The following is a 22607-nucleotide window of genomic DNA, read 5'->3' as shown; positions in this document are numbered from 1 at the left end:
TGTTTAAAGCAACTTATAGCCTTTTAGCAGAAACACAAATAGTCACGTAACGCTCAGGGTGAAATGTAATACTTTGGTGGTTGTTAAAACGTAGACAAAACACCCTCTGTGAAGGTGTTATGTCTTTATACTATGATCTGTAAACTGTAATGTACACATAAAAAGAGTAGACCCAACAAATGTGGAATGACTGCGATTAAATTAAATCTATTTTTAAGATATGTAAGGTGGTATCTGTTTGGCCTACCTTCTGTTGCACAGCCATTATTTAGAAAATTAAGGGAAATGCAAAATATATACATTTTGCATTTTTAATGTTTCTTGAAGAAAACAAAAATAATATATTATTATTCAGTGACTTTACTAGTCAGGTCTAGTTTAGATGAACTTGGGCTGTATGTGGCCCATAAACTAAAGTGAACAGTTTTTTGCTGTTGTTTTGTTTTGTTCTTGCCGTGCACAGACAAACACACACATCTCTCACAAATCTCTGCAGTGCACCTACAATAGCCCACACAAAGGAGGAACCAGCCATCAGGACTGCTGTTAACTTACAGTCAGCCACTCCATCTTCCTGGTAGTCAGACACTACTGAGGCGTCGTCTGAAGGGGCCGAGCGACCCAGGCTGGAACTGCGGTTGTCATCAGAGCCTTCATCTTCCCTTAAATCCGCTGGTGGTAGTGATTGTGTGAAACAGAGAGATAAAGGAAATGTCACTAAGAGAGATAATTAACAACAGACTTTATGGCCTCATCTTTAAAAACTACACAGTATGTGATGGAGATTAAGAGATTGTTACTTACATCTTATAGGAAACTCCTCGGGGTTTCTGCAAAACCAAAACAGGTACAAATCAAAAACTACATTTTTGCAGTGACTTGCAAAGGTTTCTGTGCTTTCATTTTCAGACAGCTTCGCTCCAGCATTACTTCTGAAATTCAGTAATTGTTTCTTAAGCAGAAGACCACAAAACCACAAGGATTCTATAGCAGAGCTTGTGTCTCTTATCATGCAGTGCAGGCAGTGCCGACTTCCGGAGTAAGCTGTCACCAGTACTTCATACAAGAGGTTGACTTTTTTGGGCTCGTGCTCAAGAATTAAATCACATTTAATTGTCTCAATCAAGAAAAGATTATTGCACGAGATCTTTAAAAGCTGTTTTAACAATAAGAGCAAGAATTAGGTCTCGAAGGTGACACCATTAGACTTAATCAGCTCCTTCAAATGTAATCATGCAAACTGTGTTTAAAGCAATTACAGCAACAATTAAAGGTTTTGTGTGGCATTATCAGCTAAAATTAGATAACGGAGTCTTTGAAATTACTTTTAAAAGTGGGTTTCTGGGCCTCAGATTTAGAGCTTCTTCGAAAGGATAAAATCATACCTTGAATGGACGACCCTGAAGTTATTCAGCAGAACCTCTCGTGTCTCTTCTGCAGATTCACTCAGGTTCTCACCATGAAGAATCTCTGTCACAAACAGCTCGCAGTCTGAGGGCAGCAAACCATCTATGCTAAATTAAAGCAACCTTGGCATTGTGCATTTCCTGTATTGTTCTTCAGTCTTCTGTTATGCATGTTGTATATATAACAGAAACTACAGATGTAAATTAGCAGTTTTGCTTCAATCTGACATGTTTACATGCTATATTTTTATCCTTGTGCTAATTAGCATGCACTGTCCCTGTTAAATAACCACAAACATAAAAAATAAAAAAAATAAATTAAGCACTGAGGGTTATGAGTGACTAAAGGGTCACGATCATGAAGCGCTTACACAGAATAATGCACTACAATGCACTCAAACAAAGCAAACCCTGCAGTCTGTGTTAGCGTACCTCCATGACTCTCGAAGTGCGGCCTGCACAGCAGAGGCGACCCTCGGGAGCATTTTACGTGGCCCCGGAGCGTAACAAAAAAAAAAAGGAACGCAACAGTTCATGGCATACTGTGATATAACAGCGCAAAATGAAACCGAGGGAGCATTTCTCTGCAATTTCAACACTTTTATTGTAGCCATGATGGCAGATTAAACCTTCCTAACTTTGACAAATACAGCTGGTGTTAAGAAATGCCAAGAGCCATCTCGCATGCGGTTAAACAACAATAAACCAGCACAAAAATGATAATTACCAGCATAAACCACCATCTGATGAACAGAGACATTATAAACAATAACTGAAAGTGTTTAATGTGGGAGCCTCAATTACACTAGCTTCCAAACTGGCATCCAGACAATAAACTTTAAGAATACTTTCTATCTGGTACTTTCATATCTTTGTTCCTAGTTTATCACTCACAAATCTCGCATCAAGTTTTCTCTTTTATAAAATATTGCTTTATGTTTCACAGTCCTCTCTTTGTGCTGAGCTCATGAAGATGTTTGACACATTAAAGGAAAAACCACCACGTGCTGACAGCTTCAGTATGCCTTAAATCTCCACTTTTTAGGAACTCTAAAGGAGGGCTGAGCATAGCTCTTCCAAAAAGCCTTTCACCCACTGGTGTTTTAATGGAGGACAGTGCAAATACTGTAACACCAGTCCAAAATCTCACAGGTGTGAGATGGTTAAGATATCGTTACTGCAAAGACCACAGCATATGACTCACCTTATCAAACCATCCGGTGAGCCTTTAATAACTTCTTATACTGGTAGAGACCACTCCCATCACAATGCAAATCATCACCCAGGAAAAACTTTGTATTGGTTTTGCTGCGGAAACTCCACATGTAGATTTTTGAGGAACGAAAAAACTATTGACCTGTTAAGTCTGATGTCATTAGCCATTTTCAGGTCCAAATAATTCTTCAGTTCCCCAAGTCAAACAAATGGGGAGAAACCACTGAGAGTTTAAACATTGAACTTAATATAAATGATCACTCGGGGTGTTCACACAGGCTTAAAATGCAGACATCCATGAAGGAAAGGATTTCCAAGGTTTAGCTGGCTAAGTTAGCTGGCTAATAGAAAACTAAATATTAGCAATGTTTGTGAAGTTGGGTTAGCTGACATATGATCCACTACTTGTTGGCTAGCTCAAAGCTATGTTAGGATAACACAAACACATTAGCAGAATTAAGATGTAGAATGAGCGTTAAATTTTTCTCAATTAAAGTTGTGGGTCCCTGAAAGCCAGAAACAATCGCCATCACATGGCAGGAAGAAAACGCCGAAAATGGATAAAATTTCATCCAGAAGAACGTCTGAGACAATACATCAGTAACACAAGGTTAGTAATTAATATGTCGCTATGGTTTGGATTACTTGGATTAGTCATGTAATGAAACTCACTTAACAACTTGTCCAAATCTAGAAATACATTTAGGTTTCTATACATTTTCAGTCCTGTTAGGTAATGTGGTAATGTTGATCTCACCTCAATAGGTAACAAACCATCCACGAGGTCAGAGTTGACACTCTGACTGGCTGCTTCTGGCCCCCGGGTTGCATATTTAACAGCAATACTCTAAGTAAAGACGTGACTCAAACCAAGCCAGCAAAACAATACCATGAGATGCCATCTCTGTCTGGGTCAAGAGTTTAGATATTTCCTTCAACTAGTCACCTGCACCTCAATACTTTATGCTTTCCTTCTACTTACTTACTAAAAGAAAAAAAAGGGCAAACACGTAAGGCTATCATATCCCTCTAAAGTAAACTGCAAACTTGATTTGATGAGGTGGAAACATTACAGAGAAATGTGACACCAATCTTTATGATAATGAAGGCCAGAACAGGTCGGTCAACATCACTTATCTGATTCAATTTCATGATGCACCCACTCATATTCTACAGAGATGTTCTGGCCCATGCAAATGTTCTTCCAAAAGCCTGTTGGCTGGCTTAGCAGTGGATGCAAATGTAGTAAATGTCACGGCAGCAGTGAAGATCTATGAAAATTGTTAAGATGCAGTGTTAAAAGTTCTCTATAACACTGTGTGCTCAACAGGTGGGAGCTCAACTCTAAAGAGTGCCTACTTAAACTGACTTTAAAGTTAAACTTGTCTATGGGGAAAGAAAGATATGTTAAATGTAAAAAAATAAATAAAGATATTACCATACAGAAGCCTCGTGAAGTCGTCCACATTTGTCCCCATTCCTTTGGTTCACCTATCCAAAAAATAAAACTTCAATTTGATGATTTATCAGACTTATTCAGCTCCTTTAGGCTTTGGGTTTTACTCCACAATGTAGCCTACGTAGCTCCAGTCTTTAACGTACCGTTACAGCTCAATGAGACTTAAAAAGGAACCCGGCACACATACACTGTAGATCAACTCACCACCTGTGGCCTTTTGCAATGAAACTTCCGTGCATGCATCAACATTTGCACAAAACGGGGAGGAGCAGGTGCACAAATGACAACTTCCTCTGCATTCTGGTTTCTCAGCTGAGAGCAAAGAAGCTCTGCCTGACAATGAGACAAAAAAAAAAAAAAAACCCACCGCTGTCTGGCTTATAAGGCTTAGTAGGTCATGTACATGAGCTGCTGCCTGCCGGTGTTATTACAAAACTGCATGTGGTAAATGCACAACCACGTCTAGACAAGCAAACTAGAAACTAATGCAAAGTTATTCCACATAAAAATCAACAAATCTGGAAAAGGTTCCCACCTGACCCTCTCAGAATAAGCATTTATTTTTCAGACTCTAGCACAGGACCATCATGGACCACATACAGCCCAGTTTGATCTTAAGAGGGCCAGGCTAGTAAAACTCTTAATAATTCATATTTATTTATTGGTTACTTAATTACTTTGTTGTAATATGAATGGCTACAGGTGAGGTCTTTATCAGTGGAAACAAATGAAAATACAGTTAAAATTCCAAAGCCCCCCATTGGGCCAGACTGGAGTCTTATGTTTGACACCCCTGCTCTAGCATATTTAATGAAACCATGTAAAACTTTACCTTCATATTACAAATATTTTTTTAATTACAGGCCCTCCTAGTGCATCTGGGTTATCAAAATCTAGCACTTTTTAATTTGCCTTATTTTTTTCAGCTGAAAAAACACATTTAAACTCTGCTAGAAACTGCAACTTAACACATTTTTACGCCCACACCAAGTCTCACAATCTGGGGCAAAATTCTTGGTTTTTTTTCTACACAAATTTTTTCTACAACACTTATATATCACAGTGTCAGCAGCAAAACTCCTCCATTTTAAGGCAGCTGACTTAAAGGAAGCATTGGTAACCTAGATGTTTGATCCAACAGTTAAGAAAACTCAAAATATCAAGGTAACATGATTCAATAACTTGTGTTACACTGCTCTGCAACCTCTGCTGGCCTCTTTCACAGAGGCAGTGAAAGAGTTGTTGGGTCTTGTCCACACATTGTAAGGTAAGAGTAAAGGCTACTTCCTGCCAGACCTGTTTGTGCTCTCAAGAATGCAATTGTGCACTTGACTTACTTGGGTTATCTTGTAAATTAAAATAAAACCCATGTTTCTAAAAACTCTGGTGTCAGTCTTCATTTTATATTGTGGCTTATAGGTATACAGGATTGTAATTGTGGTATTTACAGCCCAAAGTACAGCTTGTGTGTACTTTAATCGTGATAGGATTTACTAGCATTGACCGTAGCTCTGTAAACCGATTAATTTACCTTAAAAAATATTTAGGTAAATTGATAATACACACATGAAAAATGTATCATGATATACCTCCAGAGTAGCTAAGTTTAATTTAGCTAAATAAAGTCTGGTGACAGTGCTTGGCTTTTTAATTAACTGGAGGAAGTATTTAGAAAACCTTGTTGTTGTTATGTCGCCTTCAGTGCACATACTGCACAGCTGGAGTCACAGGCCAGAACTAAAACTTAGCACTATTATTCTCATAATGAAAGTAACTGCTGTTTAATTTGTCTAGCTGTCCATGCAAGTTTTATATTAGCCTAATTTAGCATGCTAGGCTAAGTTAAGTTAGCCTAACTTCGCTACAATCGTTGATAGGCGTTTATTAGCTAATTTTGGCTTCTTTAAAGTCAGCTAAATGGCCCTTCAATGTTTATCTTCTATCATTTTTCCTGTTAAGGTTATATACTTACCAGTTAACGTGGAAATAAAGGTGGGAAGCTATTTTAAATGTGATTTTAGATAGCGATCTTTATGTAAGTCTTCTCCCTGCGTGCGGCTTTCAAGTGCGTATGTTTTCCGTTTTTGCTACTGAACCTGAACCTCATCCTGAACTACCAATGTGGTTATAAAAGCGTTTCAGAACCATATTCTGATAAAGGTGAGCTACAATTCCTCGACCTTTCACAGAAAGATAATTTTTTAAAGTTTTATTTTACTGACCGCTTTTTGTTTTTGTGCAAATGCTGAGTTCAAGTACGCCCAGTCTTTCAATCTTTAAAATGGTAAATTTAATTTGTAGCAGGAGAGATTTTTTTAGGAAGTAATAACCTAATGGGGATGTCTAATGCTTTCCCTCTAGTAGATATTGAGTTCTGAATCTGTCTTTCTTTTTTCTTTTTTTTTTAAGATGAGAATATAAATATCAACAGGGATGCAGTTAACATATAGCTTTGTTACTGAATCTGAATTTAACTGGTTAAACATTACCTTCTGCATAAATAGCACATCTTGGCAAAGCGGGTATCATAAATTCTCAGTTTCACTGCTTAAATATGACACTTTCATGGGTCTTTGGTTTTGGCTGAAAAACTAATTAGTATATTTATGACAATAAATGAATGCAGCTTCACTAAATTGGCCCCTCACTATTTGACAGGGCCTGGATGAATGGTTACGTTTGCCAGCAGAGGATGACCTGGATTGGACTGGGCTCAGCTGAAATGAGCAGAGGAGGCTGTGGTAGTAGCTATATTAGAAATAGAAATATTGGTGGTTGTTGCTATTGTGTTATTGATCCTCTATTACTGAAAGCGTGTGAGGAAAGCCATCAAATAAGCAAAGCTCAATCAGACACAGCTCACATTGACAGAAAACACGACGTATCAATCAAGTGATGTATGGCTGATACCATATTTTAAACTATAGACAAGATTTTTATTATTTCAGATCTTAAACTTGCATTTTTTAACTCTTAATGCAGCATGTTGACTCTAATCTTAATCGTTGCAGCTGCGATGATCCTGTTTTTATTTAAAAATCGTGTTTTTTTTGATCACCAAACAATACTTTCACGTGTTTTCACATGTTTTCATGTTAAATTCTGTCTCATGATGGAGTCCTTCCTTGTCACTTCTCCACAAGAACCCGTGGGGTCAGGGCGAGTTGAATCCCATGTCAGGATTGTCCCCACACTGACCTGTGCCTGACTGGCCTTCCAGCAAAAAGCCCCTGTGAAGGTAAGAGGAACTGGGGGTCCCCTCCCCTGGAAAAGAGGTTCCCTCCCCTTGACAGCTCCACAGAGCCCCAGCCACCTGCCTGCTGGGTCAGCCCCATATGAAAAGGGAAGCCCTTTGTAATCCAACGGGGATTACACCACCCAACAATGCACTGCTGAAAGAGCGACAAAAGCCCTGTATCAAACGCCGCCGAGGGGGAGCAAGACTATGATCTCCCACTACTACCAACACTGACTCCTCTGCTGCCTCTCATCTCCCCAAGAGGCTCTCACCCCCTTCAGCATTTGCTGCCTCTGTCCTCCTTCTGCCCTCTCTCATCTCCGGGATCTGGCCTTTTATCAGCGCATTCCTTTTCATTTGCATTGCGGTGTGGGGAGGGACAGCAGGTCTCTCTGATCTGATAGAGCCAGAAGAGAGAGAGTCAGGAGGCTCCTCAGGGCATGAAGGGTATGTGTTTGAGTGTGTGTGTGTGTGTGTGTGTGTGTGTGTGTGTGTGTGTGTGTGTGTGTGTGTGTGTGTGTGTGTGTGTGTGTGTATCCTGTCCTGCAAACACACAACACTGCATTCTCCAGATAGGCAGTCCAGAGGGGCAAATAAAGAGGCACCCACACCTGTCTGTCGAGCTCTGTTTGTCTTTAGTTTAGAAGAGGAAAAGGAAGTAGTTTAAAAAGAAAGCGACACTCACCTTCAAACAAATTGGCCACAAAAATAGCTTAAAGTCACTCCTTCACCTTTCAAAATAGAATATATCTCAAGATGGTGCGCAAATTTAAATGCATTCATTTAAAAAAAAAAAAAGGTGTTTGGCCTGATTCTTGACGGTCTCTTGTAAATGTTTGTGTTGCTCAAGGAGATAAAAAAAGATGTAGTTTACTCTTCAGATTTCCTCCGAATCATTGAATTCCCAACCCACCCATTGCTCAAACATATGTCAGTGCAGGGGGGGGCGAAGTTAAAAAAAAGTGATGATAGATTGAGGACACGAAAGACAGAAGAGAGCAAATGTGCTGTGCTAAATCTACAACCTTCAGTCAGCCTCACATTGACTGACTCGGAGAGTTACCTCAGCTTGTGCTCCAATCAATGTTAGCCCTGAGAGCATTGAATAGAAAATCATTCAAATTGTATTATGTTAGGATATATGAGCCGTTTCAAAATATTAATTCAGCATTATTTGAGGTGTCTGTTAAGGACAGCAGTTACAGCTAGCAGTGCGTTGACTCGACTGAGTGATTGCACACCTCTATTACATGTGATGTATGAATGTGTGAGCGAGGGACCTATTTTTCATTACCAGGACTTTGTCCCTAGAGGCAGTTGTTAAAGAAGAATCCATGAATTACCCCTCTGGAACAACTGGCCCTTGTCATAAGCCGAGAGGAGAGGGAAAGTGAAGGGGGAAAAAGGGAAGCACAGCACTATTGATAGTGGTGGGATTGAGAGACTGGAAGGACGCCAGAAGAATGTGTCTGCCTTTGCTTGTGATCCGGCAACGCTGCCGCCTCTCCCTCTGTCCAGTTAATTGGAATACAAAGCAGAGCAGGGTCGATGAGAGAGCGGCGGTGAGGAGGAAGAGGAGGAGGAAGGTGGTGGTGTGAGGGGAGGGTGGTAAGCTGCTGTCTGTCTACAGCAACACTCAACCTTCACTGCTCGCTGGGAATTGACTGTGGAACCAGCAAGCGAGACCGACACACTGTCACTGGTAAAATGAACTGTCACCTTGCATTTCTCAGCCTCCTGGCAGCATCGAATTGGCCGCTTTGAACCATGTGACGTGACACTGATTGAGTTCTGGTTTCCCCCCTCCTGGGCTTTAAGGAAAAGAGCTGGTTTAATTTCAAGTGTGCAAGCTTTCCATGCAAAGTATCAGGCAGCGCTTCGTACCTGCGTCTTTACACCAAAGCTTTCTCTTCTTCCTCACCACCCCTCATTATTTCATCGTGCTGCCTCGTTACGCTGCCTCTCAGCTAGTCTTGTTTTTCTTACGGCATATAGTCATGGCGGTCTGACAGGCACACAGAGGAGGAAAACTATTAGGGGTAGCCATTTGGATCCTGGAGGCAATCCCGGGGAGTATTAAGACGTTAACCCTGGCCAAGTCACTTGTCTCTCTCAGTTACCATGCTGATGGAGTGGGGAAAGGATGCAGTCGCAGTGGGACCCGGGAGACGGGAGCTTCAGGTCGGCCAGCGCCTCCAGATCCAATCGAGCCTGACTCGGATGGGGGATGGTTGTCAAGAATGTCTCAGGCTTGGCTATAAAGAGCCTCAGTGCCAAAACAAAGAGCGTGCCACTCATACCCAGGCAGCCCCTCTCCACAAACCTCAAAAACTGTGAAAGAAATCATGAAAATAAAAAGAATTAGGGGTACGGCAGTACACTGGTACCAACCCATATCTACTCAGATTATAAGACTTTCAAATGTAATTGTTTATCATAATTTTGTTTCCCTCCTACAGCAATGAGGGTATAAACACCAACATAATTTTTTTTAAAAAGGGAAAAAAACTACTGAATTTCACAGACCAAACACCTCAAATGACTTTTGATAACAATAAAAAAAAATGCATATGCAAGTTTGGTTTTAATTTCTTTAAACACCTTTTTAAGAAGTGTTTAAAAGTCTGTTTTTCTCATCATTGCTAATTATAAAAATATGCGTGTTACATTTAAACCCAGTTATGTCTGCACACGGAGTGATGTCATCAAAGCATTTCACCTCAGCGTCCAAGAGTCGTGCTTCATATTAGGGGTGAAACACTGTGTTAATAATGCACATATAACACTGCTAATAACTGTGTAATTATTATTTTTATCTGCTCTTTCTACAGTTATAGTTCCACCTCTGTAATGCTTTCATTCTTAATTGTTTGCCAGAAAATACAAAACGCAACAAATCTGTCTTATTGCATTGATGCTAAAGATACTGTGACAACACCATTAACTGATACAATCATGAAGTGAAAATTACATATGCAAACAATCTATTAAGCTGTAGATTTTTTTTTGAATCGGTAAATTAATAAGTTTCAAGGATGGATGAGCTTAAGAGAGAAACTGCCCCCAAACAGTCCTCATAAACTAAGGAGGAGGAGAGACCCCTCTCAGAGCCAATGGGAAACCAAACAGACGTTTTATATGGAGAAAAATGCTTTTTCTAATTTCACATATCCCACAGAGATGACATCAAATGTCTTATTTTGTGTAGCCAGCAGCACAAAAGCCGAACAAATTCATTGTAGTGCCAGACTGACAGAGAAAGTTAAGAAATGTTAAAACTGAAGATGTTTATATTTATTTCAAATAATAAATAAAAGAAGATTCAGTGCACAGAGCTGTTTCCCCTTAAGTTTCTGATTCCATACACCTATTTTTAGTTCTTCCATTTCTTTGGTTAGACATTAATAAAGGTCAATAGCATTTAAAAAAAAAAAAAAAAACAGGACAAAGATGGAAAATGAGTCCTTGTTTGAACTGTAATTTGTTAGGTTTGATAAATATTCTAAGAAGTTTTCAAGAAACTGAACAGAACCAAATTTCTTTCATCCATTTATTTTGATGTCTGTGTCTTACAGTACAAGATAAAATGGTGTTATCCCTCAAAGCTGTGTTTGATATCTTCCCTCTGTGGTATCTTTTGGATGACCAACCCCCGGTTATGCCATGAATACTGTATCTAGTTTTCCTTTGAAGCCCGGGGACCCTGCAGAGTGACATGCGACAGAGGAACTGGTAGAAAACCAAGGAAGTGAGCCTGGCAATAGACTTGTAAAAGAGCCTGCAACAACTGCAAGCAGCATGGGGTACAAACAGCACTGGGTTGACCTCAAGCAAAGTGCAGGGAGGGGGGCGGACGTGCCGGCTAAAGACATCTGAGGAAAGAAAAGGAGGCTGTTTTTGCTGGAGCTATTAATAGTTTCGACTATATTTGCGCCTGTAACAGTTTCTTCTTTGTGTTCCTTTTGTGTTCATTAACCATTCTGTGCTCCTCTCCTCTCGCTGTCCTACATTCCCCGGGCGAAGGCGAAGAGGGCTGAACTGATCCGAAGGTGAAAAACATCCTCCTCCTTTCTCCTCTCCCCCAGCTGAACATCTGTCTCCGTGGTGTTGGCTGCAGCACCGACTCTGACACCTCCAGATGGAGAGCCCACTGGGAGCGCTGAGGTATTACCTACAGAGATGGCAGAGATCGCACCTCTGGAATGAAGTCCCACACTTGTTTTCCACACCGTCCCCCTTTTTTGTTGTTGAATCTGTCACTATTCACCTTATAGATTATCGCCTTCCCAGTCCTTGGCCTTGCGACTCATCTGAAGAGCAGGCTGTTGGTTTGTAAAGAAATGCATGTCACCAAACCTCTCTGCTCCTTTTCTAATTTACAGTAATGGGCCGTATGGTATTTCAACTGTAACTTCTATTCGTAGGACTGTATCAATTTTTAATATAGTTGTCAGAGGACTGCATACTCATGCAGATATATTTCAAATGATTTCCATTTCCTTAAAACTTGTTTTTGAGCAGCCTCGGAGAGATTAAAGTTTGCACAATCTGGAGCACAACCTAAATGACCTACAACCTTATTAGTCTCAATATTAAAAGCAATACCTGCAAAGATCTGAGAGACTTAGAGCGCACTTCTCTGAGCCTCTCTGGTGTCTTGACAGATTGACTCTGCATTCATTTGTGCCTGAACTCTGTGTGAACCTTAGCTTTGGGGAAAGGGGCAGCAACAGGCCAGTGCTGTTGGGGCAGAAACTGTGTGCAAACCTAACACCCAGTGCAAATATTGAAACTGCTGCCCCTTCAACATCACAAGAAAGTAGGCGGTCAGGTCCGGCGAGCCTTTGACTCAAGGTGAAACCAGAGTAAGCGCTGAGAGGTTAATTGATTTCATCATTTTAAAAGAAAGATTGTTAAATTTTATAAGATACAAATGGACTTCAGTGACAACCTGTGACAACCTGTGTCCCGGCAGAATTTGGGTAACAAATCGAGCCTGAGACCTGCCTCCCTGGAGTTTGTTGTCATGTTTAGAGCCCCTGGAGGTATTTCGAGGTGAAAAGGTCACTGAGAACCACCCCATGTGTTGTGAAAGATTCCTCTTGTCACATTATGCAAGGGGACTAATAATAGAGGTAAACATACAGGGGGGGGGGGGAATAAGTTTTTAAAACCACACATAACTTTATTTTACACAGTGAAACAGAACAAATTCTTTATCAGAATTTAAAGTTTGATTGGACTGAATCAGAATAATCTGGATACTCTTTTTTTGTTTTTATTTTATTGCACACTCACACACGCAACAAATACAACTCTTATTGCATTTTATAGACTTTATTAAGCTAAATTGTTTCAACAACTGTTGGAAAATACCCTGTAAATAAATAGTGCAAACGGTAACACTGAGTACATCAGTGCGGCAACAAACAAAGAAAAAACAGCATGGAGGTGTGTAATAGAAAGATTAAATGACTACAAGCAGACACTGCCTACCCTGTATAGTTCACAAGTCCACAAGCAATTTTCAGTTTTTTCTGGAATGGTGCAACTTTGGGGAAAATGTGAAAAACTCTGCTCGGGCCTCCAGTTATATTTGTAGTCACTGTTTAGTTTTTCTCTTGTGTCTTTGGGGAGGCTTCAGAGGTGGAAAGTTTCTCCGTTGGTGCCGGGGTGTTGACTAAAACACAGCCCAGTTTCTCCCGTTTCTTCTGCTTCATCCTCCGGTTCTGAAACCAGATTTTCACCTGCGTCTCATTGAGCTCCAGGCTGGCCGCCACCTCCACCCGCCTTGCCCGCGATAGGTATTTGTTGAAGTGGAATTCCTTCTCCAGCTCGGTCAGCTGCTTGGTGGTGAAGTTAGTGCGGATCACGTTGTGCTGGCCGGGAACACCGAACTCCGACACGACTGCTGTGGAGAGAAATGGATGAATGGGATGATAGAGGAAAATGAAAGTCGTGGGGCTAAAGAGTGGGCTTTAATGACGATGAAAATGTCAGCGTGAACAGAAGAAATGCGTGAAATATTAGCTGCCAAATCATTTGAGGACAATCTAAAACAATTTGGTCTAATTATATCAGCTGGATGGGGGTTTTACGCACGGGAAACAGATCCCGTTTGGTTTCTAAACTGCATTTCTTAGCTCTGATTTCCTCATAACAGACCTGTTTTGGGAGGATTCCTCTTCACTTTCATCCAGTCGAAAGTTTTCGAAGTTTCCTCTACATGCTCCAAATCCCTTTCCTTACATGGAGGCGGTAACCTTGCGTAAACACTTTCTGAATATTCTTGCTGCCTCTGATCCCCGCTGCCAAAATGCAGATACTGGCCTCCCGGTGCAACCCCAGGCCCACAACTGTCCCCGGTATAGGGAGCCATGTTTGTGGCGAGGGGTGAGACTTGTGCATGGATAAAGCTCCGGTCCTGCTCGGGGGCGAGGCCGTACTGGTGATGTCCGTACTCCAGAGGTGAGCCATACACGGAGTTGCCCGGTCCCGCGAACGGCATGTCCAAGCCTACGTGGTTCTGGTGGTGCAGAGGGAGGCTCGGAGTCTGGTGGGGCGCCGAAGTTGCGACCATTACACGTCCGTCCGGTGCGTAACTATCACTTGTTGCGCAAGAGTTGGAGGATGTATATCCATGGTTTAAGTTGTGGTATCCGGCCTTTGCGCTGAAAATATTTGCTCCCCGGTTGCATACGGGGTAATCTAAGTATGAGTTCATCCTGAACCTGGGCCTGCCGTTTGTTCAGAACTGATCAAGACCGTGCAGTCATTAATCGGTGCTCCCTTTGCCCTAACCTTCTAGGTAGTATGTCAAAGCTGTAAAACTGCCTTCCACCCTCATATCACCTTCCTGACACACCATGTGACCCGCCAAACGCCAATGGCAAGGGACCTACAGCACTCTGTCAAGTCTGCAGACTCGTCCATCAAACGGCCTCGCATTTACATGACAAATGCTTCAATCAAACTCGCTCATCCATCTGATAGGAAGGCAAACAGGAGGACACATTTTCAGGCCACAGTGTTACAGGAAGAAAAAATGATAAATGAATATGAGAAAAAAATGATAATAAAAATGATAATAACAAAAAAGTTACTTTTTTCGAGTTATTTTACTCTTGAACAAATAATATAAAATAACCTTTTCTATTAATTTATGGCCTGCAGCTGTTTTAATTGTGATATCATTTGTTTTTCATGCACTTTGTTTAATTCTCTGTTCTAAATGACATGAATGAAGCTAATTTCTATACTGAAAATAAACTTTTTGTAGCTGCTTAAATAACTGGCTTATTATTAAAACACGTTCGGACTGAGTGAACCCTGCAGACAGACACCGAATCAGGCAAGGGGGGAAAGGCATTGCAGTGACTCCAGTGATCCATCATGGCTCCTTTTAAAAGATTGACAGCTTGTTTGGCCCATTTCCCCCATAAAAGAACAAAGACACGTTTAAGAACCATATACAGTCTTTTTTTTCTCCACCGCGTCTTTCTTTTTCTGCTTAAAAGTTGTTCACACTTACAGGGTAAAATCCTCCAAAGCCTACAAGCTCCACTCTCCTCTTATAAGAGTTAATGTAAGGTTATAAACCTCAGGCGCTAACTAAGCTCTAATTAAAAGAGAGAAATTTGCGCTTGGCTCTTTTATTTTGGAGATCAAATCTGGTGGAATAAATTATTATTATTATTATTATTATTATTATTATTATTATTATTATTATTATTATTATTATTATTATTATTATTATTATTATGTTGGGTAAATTACAGCAGTGAACCTTTTTAATTTAAGGTCTTAATTATTAAACGAAAGTTAAAGTCGAAAAGAAAATAACCGAAACTTTGCACTTAAAACACACAGCAAATGATTTATAAATACAGATAAAAAACAACAACATTTGAGACTAATATTCTGATTAATTAGTCAAATAAATAAATAAATAACGCATGCATGGAAATATATCAGTATTGCGCTTCTTTATAAATCCACACCGTGCGCTACAGGTGGGTCAGTTTGGGAGCTTGCATGATTCTTTCCTGAGGACTGCAGCTCTGTGAGAAATACGAGCCGCTCAGGTCGTTTCCTCGCAGGTTGGGGTTTGGTGTGTGTGAGCTTGTGTGGGTGCTGTACTGCACATCAAACTGCGGGCCATGCGTGAAGCCTGAAACTGGATATTTAGAGTAGTTTGCCGGGTACGCAGGCTGCTGCTCCTGCTGCAGCTGGGGCCTGAGCGGAGGGGAGGCCGGTTGGTAATCCCCTCCCAGATGGACATAACCCAGGCTCGACAGAGTGGGGCTTCCCGGGGCGGAGGGGGAGGACGAGGGCGAGCAAGAGGAGGTGGTGATGGCTGGAGGGAGGCCCTGACCTCGCTGGTCCTTTTTCTGCTTCATCCTCCGGTTCTGGAACCAGATCTTGATCTGCCTCTCGTGAAGGTTGAGCAGGCCGGCCATCTCCACGCGCCTCGGCCTGCAGAGGTAGCGGCTGAAGTGGAACTCCTTCTCCAGCTCCACCAGTTGCGCGCTCGTGTACGCGGTGCGCGTTCGCTTGGAGGCCGGGGTCGCGCTGCTTGGACTCTTCTCGTTCACGGGGCAGTCTGTAGAGACAATAATGTGCACGGGAACGTGATCAAATTAGAAGCTTCCCCTTCAATAACTCTTTAAGTTTGCACATCTTTTAGTTTTAGTCTTATGTCTCATTCCTGCTCTTCCTGCTATGACCCCCCCACCCCCCATTATAAAAAAAAAGCAAAAAGTAAAAGATCAAAAGTAAAAACAGCAAATTAAAGTTTAATCAGTAAATAAAATCAACAGCAGAACAGAATAAAGGAGCAGCGCAGAGGACACATAACGTTACCACAGCTTCGCGGTGCCTCTGGTGCTCTGTGAGCAAGTTAGTACGCATGTGCTAAAGGGCAAAGTCAGCAAGCTCCAAGGCTAAAATGCAGGTGATGAGTTTGTGTTAGAAGTCTACGCATTTCAAGGATGTTGATTTTAACTATTTGTGTGTGTGTGGCGGGGGAGGGGCAATTTCTATGCGTTTAATGATTTACTAAATGAAACCCAAATATAAAAATACATTTTTATATACAAGAAGAAGTGCTGTCCAGGCTCGTTCTCGTTTGGTTTATGTGTGTCTGATGTCAAATAAGTAAGATAAGATAAGATAAGATAAAACTTTATTAATCCCTCGGGTGGGTTCCTCTGGGAAATTCGGTAAGTCAGTTGATACTGGACATTTGACTGTCTTATGCCTTTTATTTAAATATTTTTTCTGTCATAAATCATGAAAGTCTCTGATTTAGGTTCAGAGAAACTGTATTTAAAGTGGAAGATAATTGCAAAGAATAAAAACGTGAGTTTAAATGAAGGAGGGCCATCTATATCTGTGTGTTTCCTGTTTTAATAAGCAGCATTTCTGCGCTGATGAGTCATTCTGTCTGTGTCCTGTTACTCTCGGCTTCGTCTGTCCCCCCAAAATCGATTAAATCTGAATATTTTTCTATGTAATAAACATGACATGTGAAATTAAATTATATTGCTTGGTCTGTTTTATTCTTAAAACAAATGTCATCCTAAATCCTGAGCCAGGGCCTTCCCCTCGCATGCCTGATTGCAGCTTTAATGCTGAACTGCAGGGAATATACGCTACATTAGGAGCTACGTTGAAGGGAAAATGATTGGAAACGGCTTCATTTAAAATCCTCTGCTGCTGCTGGTTTATGTCATACAGACCTGCGACTCTCCTCCCGGGTTTCTGATTTGAGTGTCTGGACTCTTTCATCCAGGGGAAAATCTTTCTGCTCATTGCAAACTTTGGGTTTTGCTGCTTTGACCTCCGGGGAAACGTGCCATGCTCAGACGCCTCCACTTGCTGCTGAGGAGCACACTCAAAGCCGCTCACACCATCCGGAGACTCGCTGAAGAGGTCACGGTGGTGATGGTGATGATGGTGGATGCTGTGTGAAGCGCTGCTGGTTTTCTGCATTTCCATTAAACGTGCACAGGGTCTCCTCCTCCCCCTCCTCTCCTCCCCTCCCTTTTTGACCTTGTGGCGAAGCGCTGGCAGCCAAATGTCACATGGCAGGTTTCCACAGAGGGCTTCTTGGCCTGAGACGATCCAGCAAAAAAAGAAAAAAGACGGAGACAGAATCAGGGAGGAGACTAAATGATCCATCTTATCAACTCAATAGTATGCTGACATGAATAGCAAGCCTCTCCAAGCCAGAGAGGCGACGCAGAATGAAGAGTGTGCTGGAGAAAGAAAGAAAAAAAACACACCAAGAGGAGGATAATCCTGTAAAATCTCTGCAGAAATTCAATTATTATCCTCTTGTTCACCCTTTGCAATTAATATGGACCTCAGTGGCCTACAAATTCCTTTTATTGTCATTTAATTATGTAAGTAGCATAAGCAATATATAAGGATTGCAGAGTATTAAAGGGGCAGCTTTATTGGAGGCAGTCTTTTGTTTGATTCAGATTCAGGGCAAGAGAAAAAAAATAATACTAATTGACAGATATAAATAGCTAAAATATAAAACCATACATTAAATACAAATATAGCAAATAACAGTGTTTTTATTCATGCTTTCAGTGGTGCTGCGGGAAATTAAATTAGGCCTGTATGACTGCTAATAAATAGCAGCCTTTGTTCAGTTAATGGATAGCCCTGCGTTGGGCATTTTTTAAGGGGGAAAAAATTAAACGTTACATCACAGTTTGCTAAGAAAAATCCATCAATTAAACGCAAAATAAAAGAAAAGTGCTTTGTGCGCCGCGGCTGTTTTGTGCGCATCTTCTCGGGCAATTAAATTTAATTCACTTTTCTTCCAAAATTAAAGAGAATGAAATTATTAAAGGCGCAGTTTTAAGGACGAGGAGAGGGAGTGAGCAAGGGAGAGAGGGAGAATAAGACTGGAGGCATGCAGCTTTATGAACTCTGGTTGAACCGCGGCTGGAGTCGGGCTCGTAAATCATAAAGACACATAACCCAGTCCGCGGTACAACAGCTCGGCTGCCTTACCTTCACAACCTACATTCATTCCGCTGCTGAAACAATCCTGCACGCAAACAAAACACACCGGCTCCTCTCACCTTTGGAAAACCTCCCGGATTAGTGAATAATCCCAGCAGAAGCACGCGGCTCTCGTGCGTTAAGGTGCACGCGACGTGGCTTTGAGTGGTGAAGGAGTGGACAGTGTTTCTGCAGCTGCAGACCGCCCTGCGTTGCATTTCTGCACACAGGATCGGCGTGTGTGTGTGTGTGGATGTGTGTGTGTCTGTGTGTGCGCGTAAAAAGGAAGCCTTTCTGCTGATCGTGCAGGCTCAGTTTCATGTATGGTAATAGGCCTGCGATAAAGATAAGAAAGGGGATTTTTACGTCTTTCTATATGGCAAATTGACTTCCTCTACGTTTCTGCGGCAATTAGAGCAGAATGAAAACCCAGAAACATTAAGTTGGCTCAGCAGAGGGCAGGGGGAGCTGAAATATTTTTGGCACTGAAGTCGATTTGAAGTAGATTTAGATAAAGAAAATGGCCTGTTAAGGAGATGCTTCCCACCTCTTCCACCACCACTACTGTCATGCATTAAAAACACCCAAAGGCTACCAGTTTTTAATTCCACCGCGAAGCTTTCGGGGCGCAGAGAAATCACACTTCTATGAACACACAGGCAGCCACGTCTTGTTTAAACAATCCTGGGAAGTCGTCCAGCTGCTGTAACAATAAATTCAGACATCCAGTTCAGGAATGATGCCAGAGATGCCGTAAATTACTCAGCCAAAGAAAGCTATCAGTGTTTAGTCTTTATACCAAATGCATTCTTTGCGTAATGGATCCTTTCTTCCTTAATTTAAAAGAGAGATCAGAGAGGTTCATTTCAAAGCACCAAAGTGGAGACAGACCGCGGTCAGCACAGCAGCATCCATTAGAAAAAGAAAAGAAAATCTTGTAACGAGGCCTGGCTTGTGCTGGCTTTGGTTTTTGGTGACCGCTGCAGCGGATCGATTGGTGGTGCTTTGATCTCTCGTCTTCACGTTTTGCTCGATCTCTTTGATTGGCTCTTGAGGGTAATATTTAACTCAGTGGCGTTAATTAATGCAAATGGACGTCTTTGATCTTTGATGCGTGCCACAAAAATGTCTCATGGAAGCCGTGGGCCTTCTGTCCAAAAGGTCTGATTTACCTCACGCACACTGGTGCAGTTATTTTGTGCAATTGATTAAACTGCTTCCTATATTTGGCCAGAGCGCTCTGAGAAACCAGATTTATGCTCCACGAGTCGCATTTTACTGATTAAACAAAGACTGAATTAAAATAAACGTTAAAAGTGGAATTTAGCAGACGGAGAAAAAAGCGTGACGTGTTGTGTTTGCTCCAAAATGTTAAAAAACATGCAGACCTGCAGAAGAGATGACCCACCACCACCCCCCTCACCACCACCACCACCATTTTCCACATTTTGATTGGCTCTAGTTTACCAGGAAATGTGTTGATCCATGCATGCTGAGAGTCACAGATGATTAAATGCACTTGAATGAAATATCACACTTGCCCTTCACACTATCAGCTCCATATCTTTAACCTGATTAGTTTTGGTTTATTTTGTTTAAGTTGAATTTTCGCCTGCTTCTCCAATTCAGGGTCTTGAGCCTATCCCGGCTGAAATTTTGATAATAAGTTAGTTATCAAAATTTCAGTCTTGCAAAACATTCTCTGTGCCCCACATGTAGGTTTTTTCTTTTGTTTTTGTTTTTTGTGGCTTTGGTCAGCGCTGAAAGTCTGCCGAGTGCCGTCTGCTTGAACAGCTGTACAGCTCTCCATGTATGCTGATGGATCCGACCAGATGTAGCTTATAGCCCTGGAAGGTTCAACTACAAGCTGCCTTTGTGCTAAGACATTCCCATCAGTCGAAGCTGCAATTTGTGTGGCACTGAATTTCTGAGATTTAGTCCTCAGCCATAACTGCTTAACAACTAGCATGCAGCTACCCTGCTTAACCCCTTTGTGCTAAAGTGCAAAGTATTACCCTCAAAGGTGCCCAAAGTAAGGTCTAACCCTAATGTGTGCCTTTGAGAAAGAAAAGATTATGTCTGTTAGAACTATCGTCTCATTATCAAACAGAATTTCAAAGACAAAAATCATTCTGATGGCATAGGAAGAAAAAATACCGGATTATAACTGATGGTGCATTAACGTGCAAGCATTAGTTTAATGTTACACATATGGTTATAGCACAATAAAAAAGTTTTTTATTCTGTTAATAGGATGCATTAACACAATTATTGTTATTCTGCAAAGTTATCAGAGAAACAATAGCAAATATTTGCCTTTGAAATGTAGTGAAAGTAGACAGAAATACTTGAGTAAAGCACTGCAGGTGCACACAGGTGCACATATAAACATAAATCCTCCTGAGAGCCTATAAAAAGCGCCATAAACACACAAAGAAAAATCAGCAATAAGTGCGCTGTTTAGACAAAAACTGCCCTCTGATATATGAGACGTGGAGGCTGTGTGTGTGTGTGTGTGTGTGTGTGTGTGTGTGTGTGTGTGTGTGTGTGTGTGTGTGTGTGTGTGTGTGTGTGTGTGTGTGTGATGGGGGTGGAGGTGCAGATGGACTGACCTGATAAGTCAGTTTCCACTGAATAACGCATGCACAATAAATATAAATACAAATAGGTTTGATCCTCGTGGAATGTCGTTATCACTCATGTATGACAACATCCCCGAGCTGCACTTTACGCCCATCACTCGCGATCTTCCTCATCGTCTTCTCTCTCTTCTTCTTCTTCTGTCTGGTGTTTGATGGACACACACAAACACACACCCTCCACATACCCCCACCACCTCCACCTCCAGCCGCCCTCCACTCAGTCTGCAGGCCTGCTGACAAATGCAGCGCACTGCAACCGCTCCTGTCAATTAGCTGCAGGAACCACGTGTGCGCAGAGGAGGGGATTTATTGCCCCGAATTAATTCTCTTGAATCGGCGGTGGCAGAGGCTTGATTCCCCACGCAGGCAACACGGGCGAGTCGATAACCAAACAAATACTCATAAATAACCGTGATTTAAAAATGTTGTTTGGCATCTATAAGCAGTAAACAAACAGCAGATATATATGTATAAGTGTTTGTTTGGGTAATTGTCAACAGCTGCACAGCGCAGGCTGAACAGATGTTACGCAATATATAATGTGTCTTTACGGGAGGATTTTTAAAAATAATGTGCATTAATAAAGCTCCTCCTGTCTTCGCCTTTGATTCATTTGTCGCCTTTGCTGCTTAGAAATGCTAAATATAACCGCGTTACTCCCGAAAACTTTAATCAAACTCACACTGCGAGTGCGTAAAATCCAACTTTGGTGAACTTACTTTTTTCCTTCTCCGGTGCCTCATGCTTTTCCTCACCAGGCCGGCTTCTCCATCCAGTCAGGTCCGTTGGAAATGTTTGTTTGAGGTCCTCCTCCTCACATTTCCCCCTGGCTGCAAACTACAACTCCTCCTTGACTATACGGACAGTGGCAGTGAAAAGGAGACGTGACAAATGATGTGCGGAACAATGCCCACATTCAAGGCTCGTCCGGCAACTTTCCCAGATGTCATATTCTTTACCCTCCACCCTCCCCAACAATGAGGCGCTAAAAGGGAGGAAAGAGGAGAGAAAACAGCCAGCCAAACTGAGCAGAAGGCCTGCAGCTCTAAAGAAAAAAAAAATCACACACACCAGCACGAAATATCAAATGTAGCGCTCATGTTGCACTGATACACAAACAGAAAGGAATTTTCTTGTCTTCTAGACGAATGTTTTTCTTCCCTTCTAGGTGATGTGTCATCATCTACATACTCCCCAAGATGCGAATTTGTGGCTGCTGCTGTATTTACACAAATTCGGATCTACAGGGTGGATATAGGTGACAGATCCTCCGTCTCTGCGGGCGTTTGGACAAAAGCCTGGAAGAATGAAGTCAGCTAATTTAAAAATCAGATCTAAACATGATCTTTTCACTTTGTGAACCGTGACACTGGATATTTCTGGACATTCAGCAATTTTTAATTAAAAAAAACCCTTCATAAGTTATACTAAAGGCTTCATTAGTGATTAATAAATATTATTGACCTGTTTAAGTCATCAATAAGAAAAAAAAAAGCCAGATTGTGAAAAAACCCCTGGGTCTATGATGTTTATCCCTATCGCATGCTGGAAATCTATGTATGTCATGTATGTAACAGGCTATTAAAGCCACATTAAATACTTCATAGATTTTAATAAGTCATTAA

General features: G+C 41.5%; 3 protein-coding genes across 10 annotated transcripts in view; all 3 read right to left on the bottom strand.

The window, feature by feature from the left end:
- Positions 1-6188, bottom strand: part of skap1 (src kinase associated phosphoprotein 1) — a 39308-nt gene extending 33120 nt beyond the window's left edge. For 3 of the 5 annotated variants that reach the window (XM_026178057.2, XM_080305007.1, XM_080305008.1), the window contains exons 1-6: positions 6053-6188; positions 4285-4413; positions 4060-4112; positions 1386-1491; positions 805-830; positions 556-672 (exon numbers count right to left, since the gene is read on the bottom strand). In XM_026178057.2, coding sequence (XP_026033842.1) covers positions 556-672; positions 805-830; positions 1386-1491; positions 4060-4099 — 289 coding nt within the window. In that variant the 5' untranslated portion in view covers positions 4100-4112; positions 4285-4413; positions 6053-6188. Of the gene's footprint in view, positions 1-555; positions 673-804; positions 831-1385; positions 1492-4059; positions 4414-6052 lie in introns of those variants that run through there. The other 2 variants (XM_080305006.1, XM_080305005.1) reach the window with 2 other exon arrangements.
- Positions 6189-12478: 6290 nt separating this feature from the next.
- hoxb1b (homeobox B1b) lies at positions 12479-14183 on the bottom strand. 2 transcript variants are annotated; one of them, XM_080305001.1, is made up of 2 exons: positions 13484-14183; positions 12479-13226 (listed from the first exon to the last, which is right to left on the bottom strand). In XM_080305001.1, exons 1-2 carry the CDS (start codon positions 14040-14042, stop codon positions 12928-12930), a joined length of 858 nt encoding a protein of 285 aa, XP_080161127.1. In that variant the 5' UTR covers positions 14043-14183; the 3' UTR covers positions 12479-12927. The 2 variants fall into 2 exon arrangements, with proteins under 2 accessions (XP_080161127.1, XP_026034319.1); XM_026178534.2 differs by having other exon boundaries at positions 12479-13229; positions 13484-14181.
- Positions 14184-15174: 991 nt separating this feature from the next.
- Positions 15175-21855, bottom strand: LOC113028066 (homeobox protein Hox-D3). Of its 3 annotated transcripts, none has more exons than XM_026178052.2 (3): positions 21702-21855; positions 17059-17433; positions 15175-15920 (listed from the first exon to the last, which is right to left on the bottom strand). In XM_026178052.2, exons 2-3 carry the CDS (start codon positions 17315-17317, stop codon positions 15325-15327), a joined length of 855 nt encoding a protein of 284 aa, XP_026033837.1. In that variant the 5' UTR covers positions 17318-17433; positions 21702-21855; the 3' UTR covers positions 15175-15324. The 3 variants fall into 3 exon arrangements, with proteins under 3 accessions (XP_026033837.1, XP_026033836.1, XP_026033834.1); XM_026178051.2 differs by lacking the exon at positions 21702-21855 and adding an exon at positions 18421-18619; XM_026178049.2 differs by lacking the exon at positions 21702-21855 and having other exon boundaries at positions 17059-17641.
- Between the last annotated feature and the right edge of the window lie 752 nt (positions 21856-22607).

Source organism: Astatotilapia calliptera, chromosome 8 (assembly GCF_964374335.1).
Source record: "Astatotilapia calliptera chromosome 8, fAstCal68.1, whole genome shotgun sequence".
NCBI lineage: Eukaryota > Metazoa > Chordata > Actinopteri > Cichliformes > Cichlidae > Astatotilapia > Astatotilapia calliptera.
The sequence above is the reverse complement of the archived record's forward strand: the minus strand, read 5'-3'. Positions and strand labels throughout refer to the sequence as shown.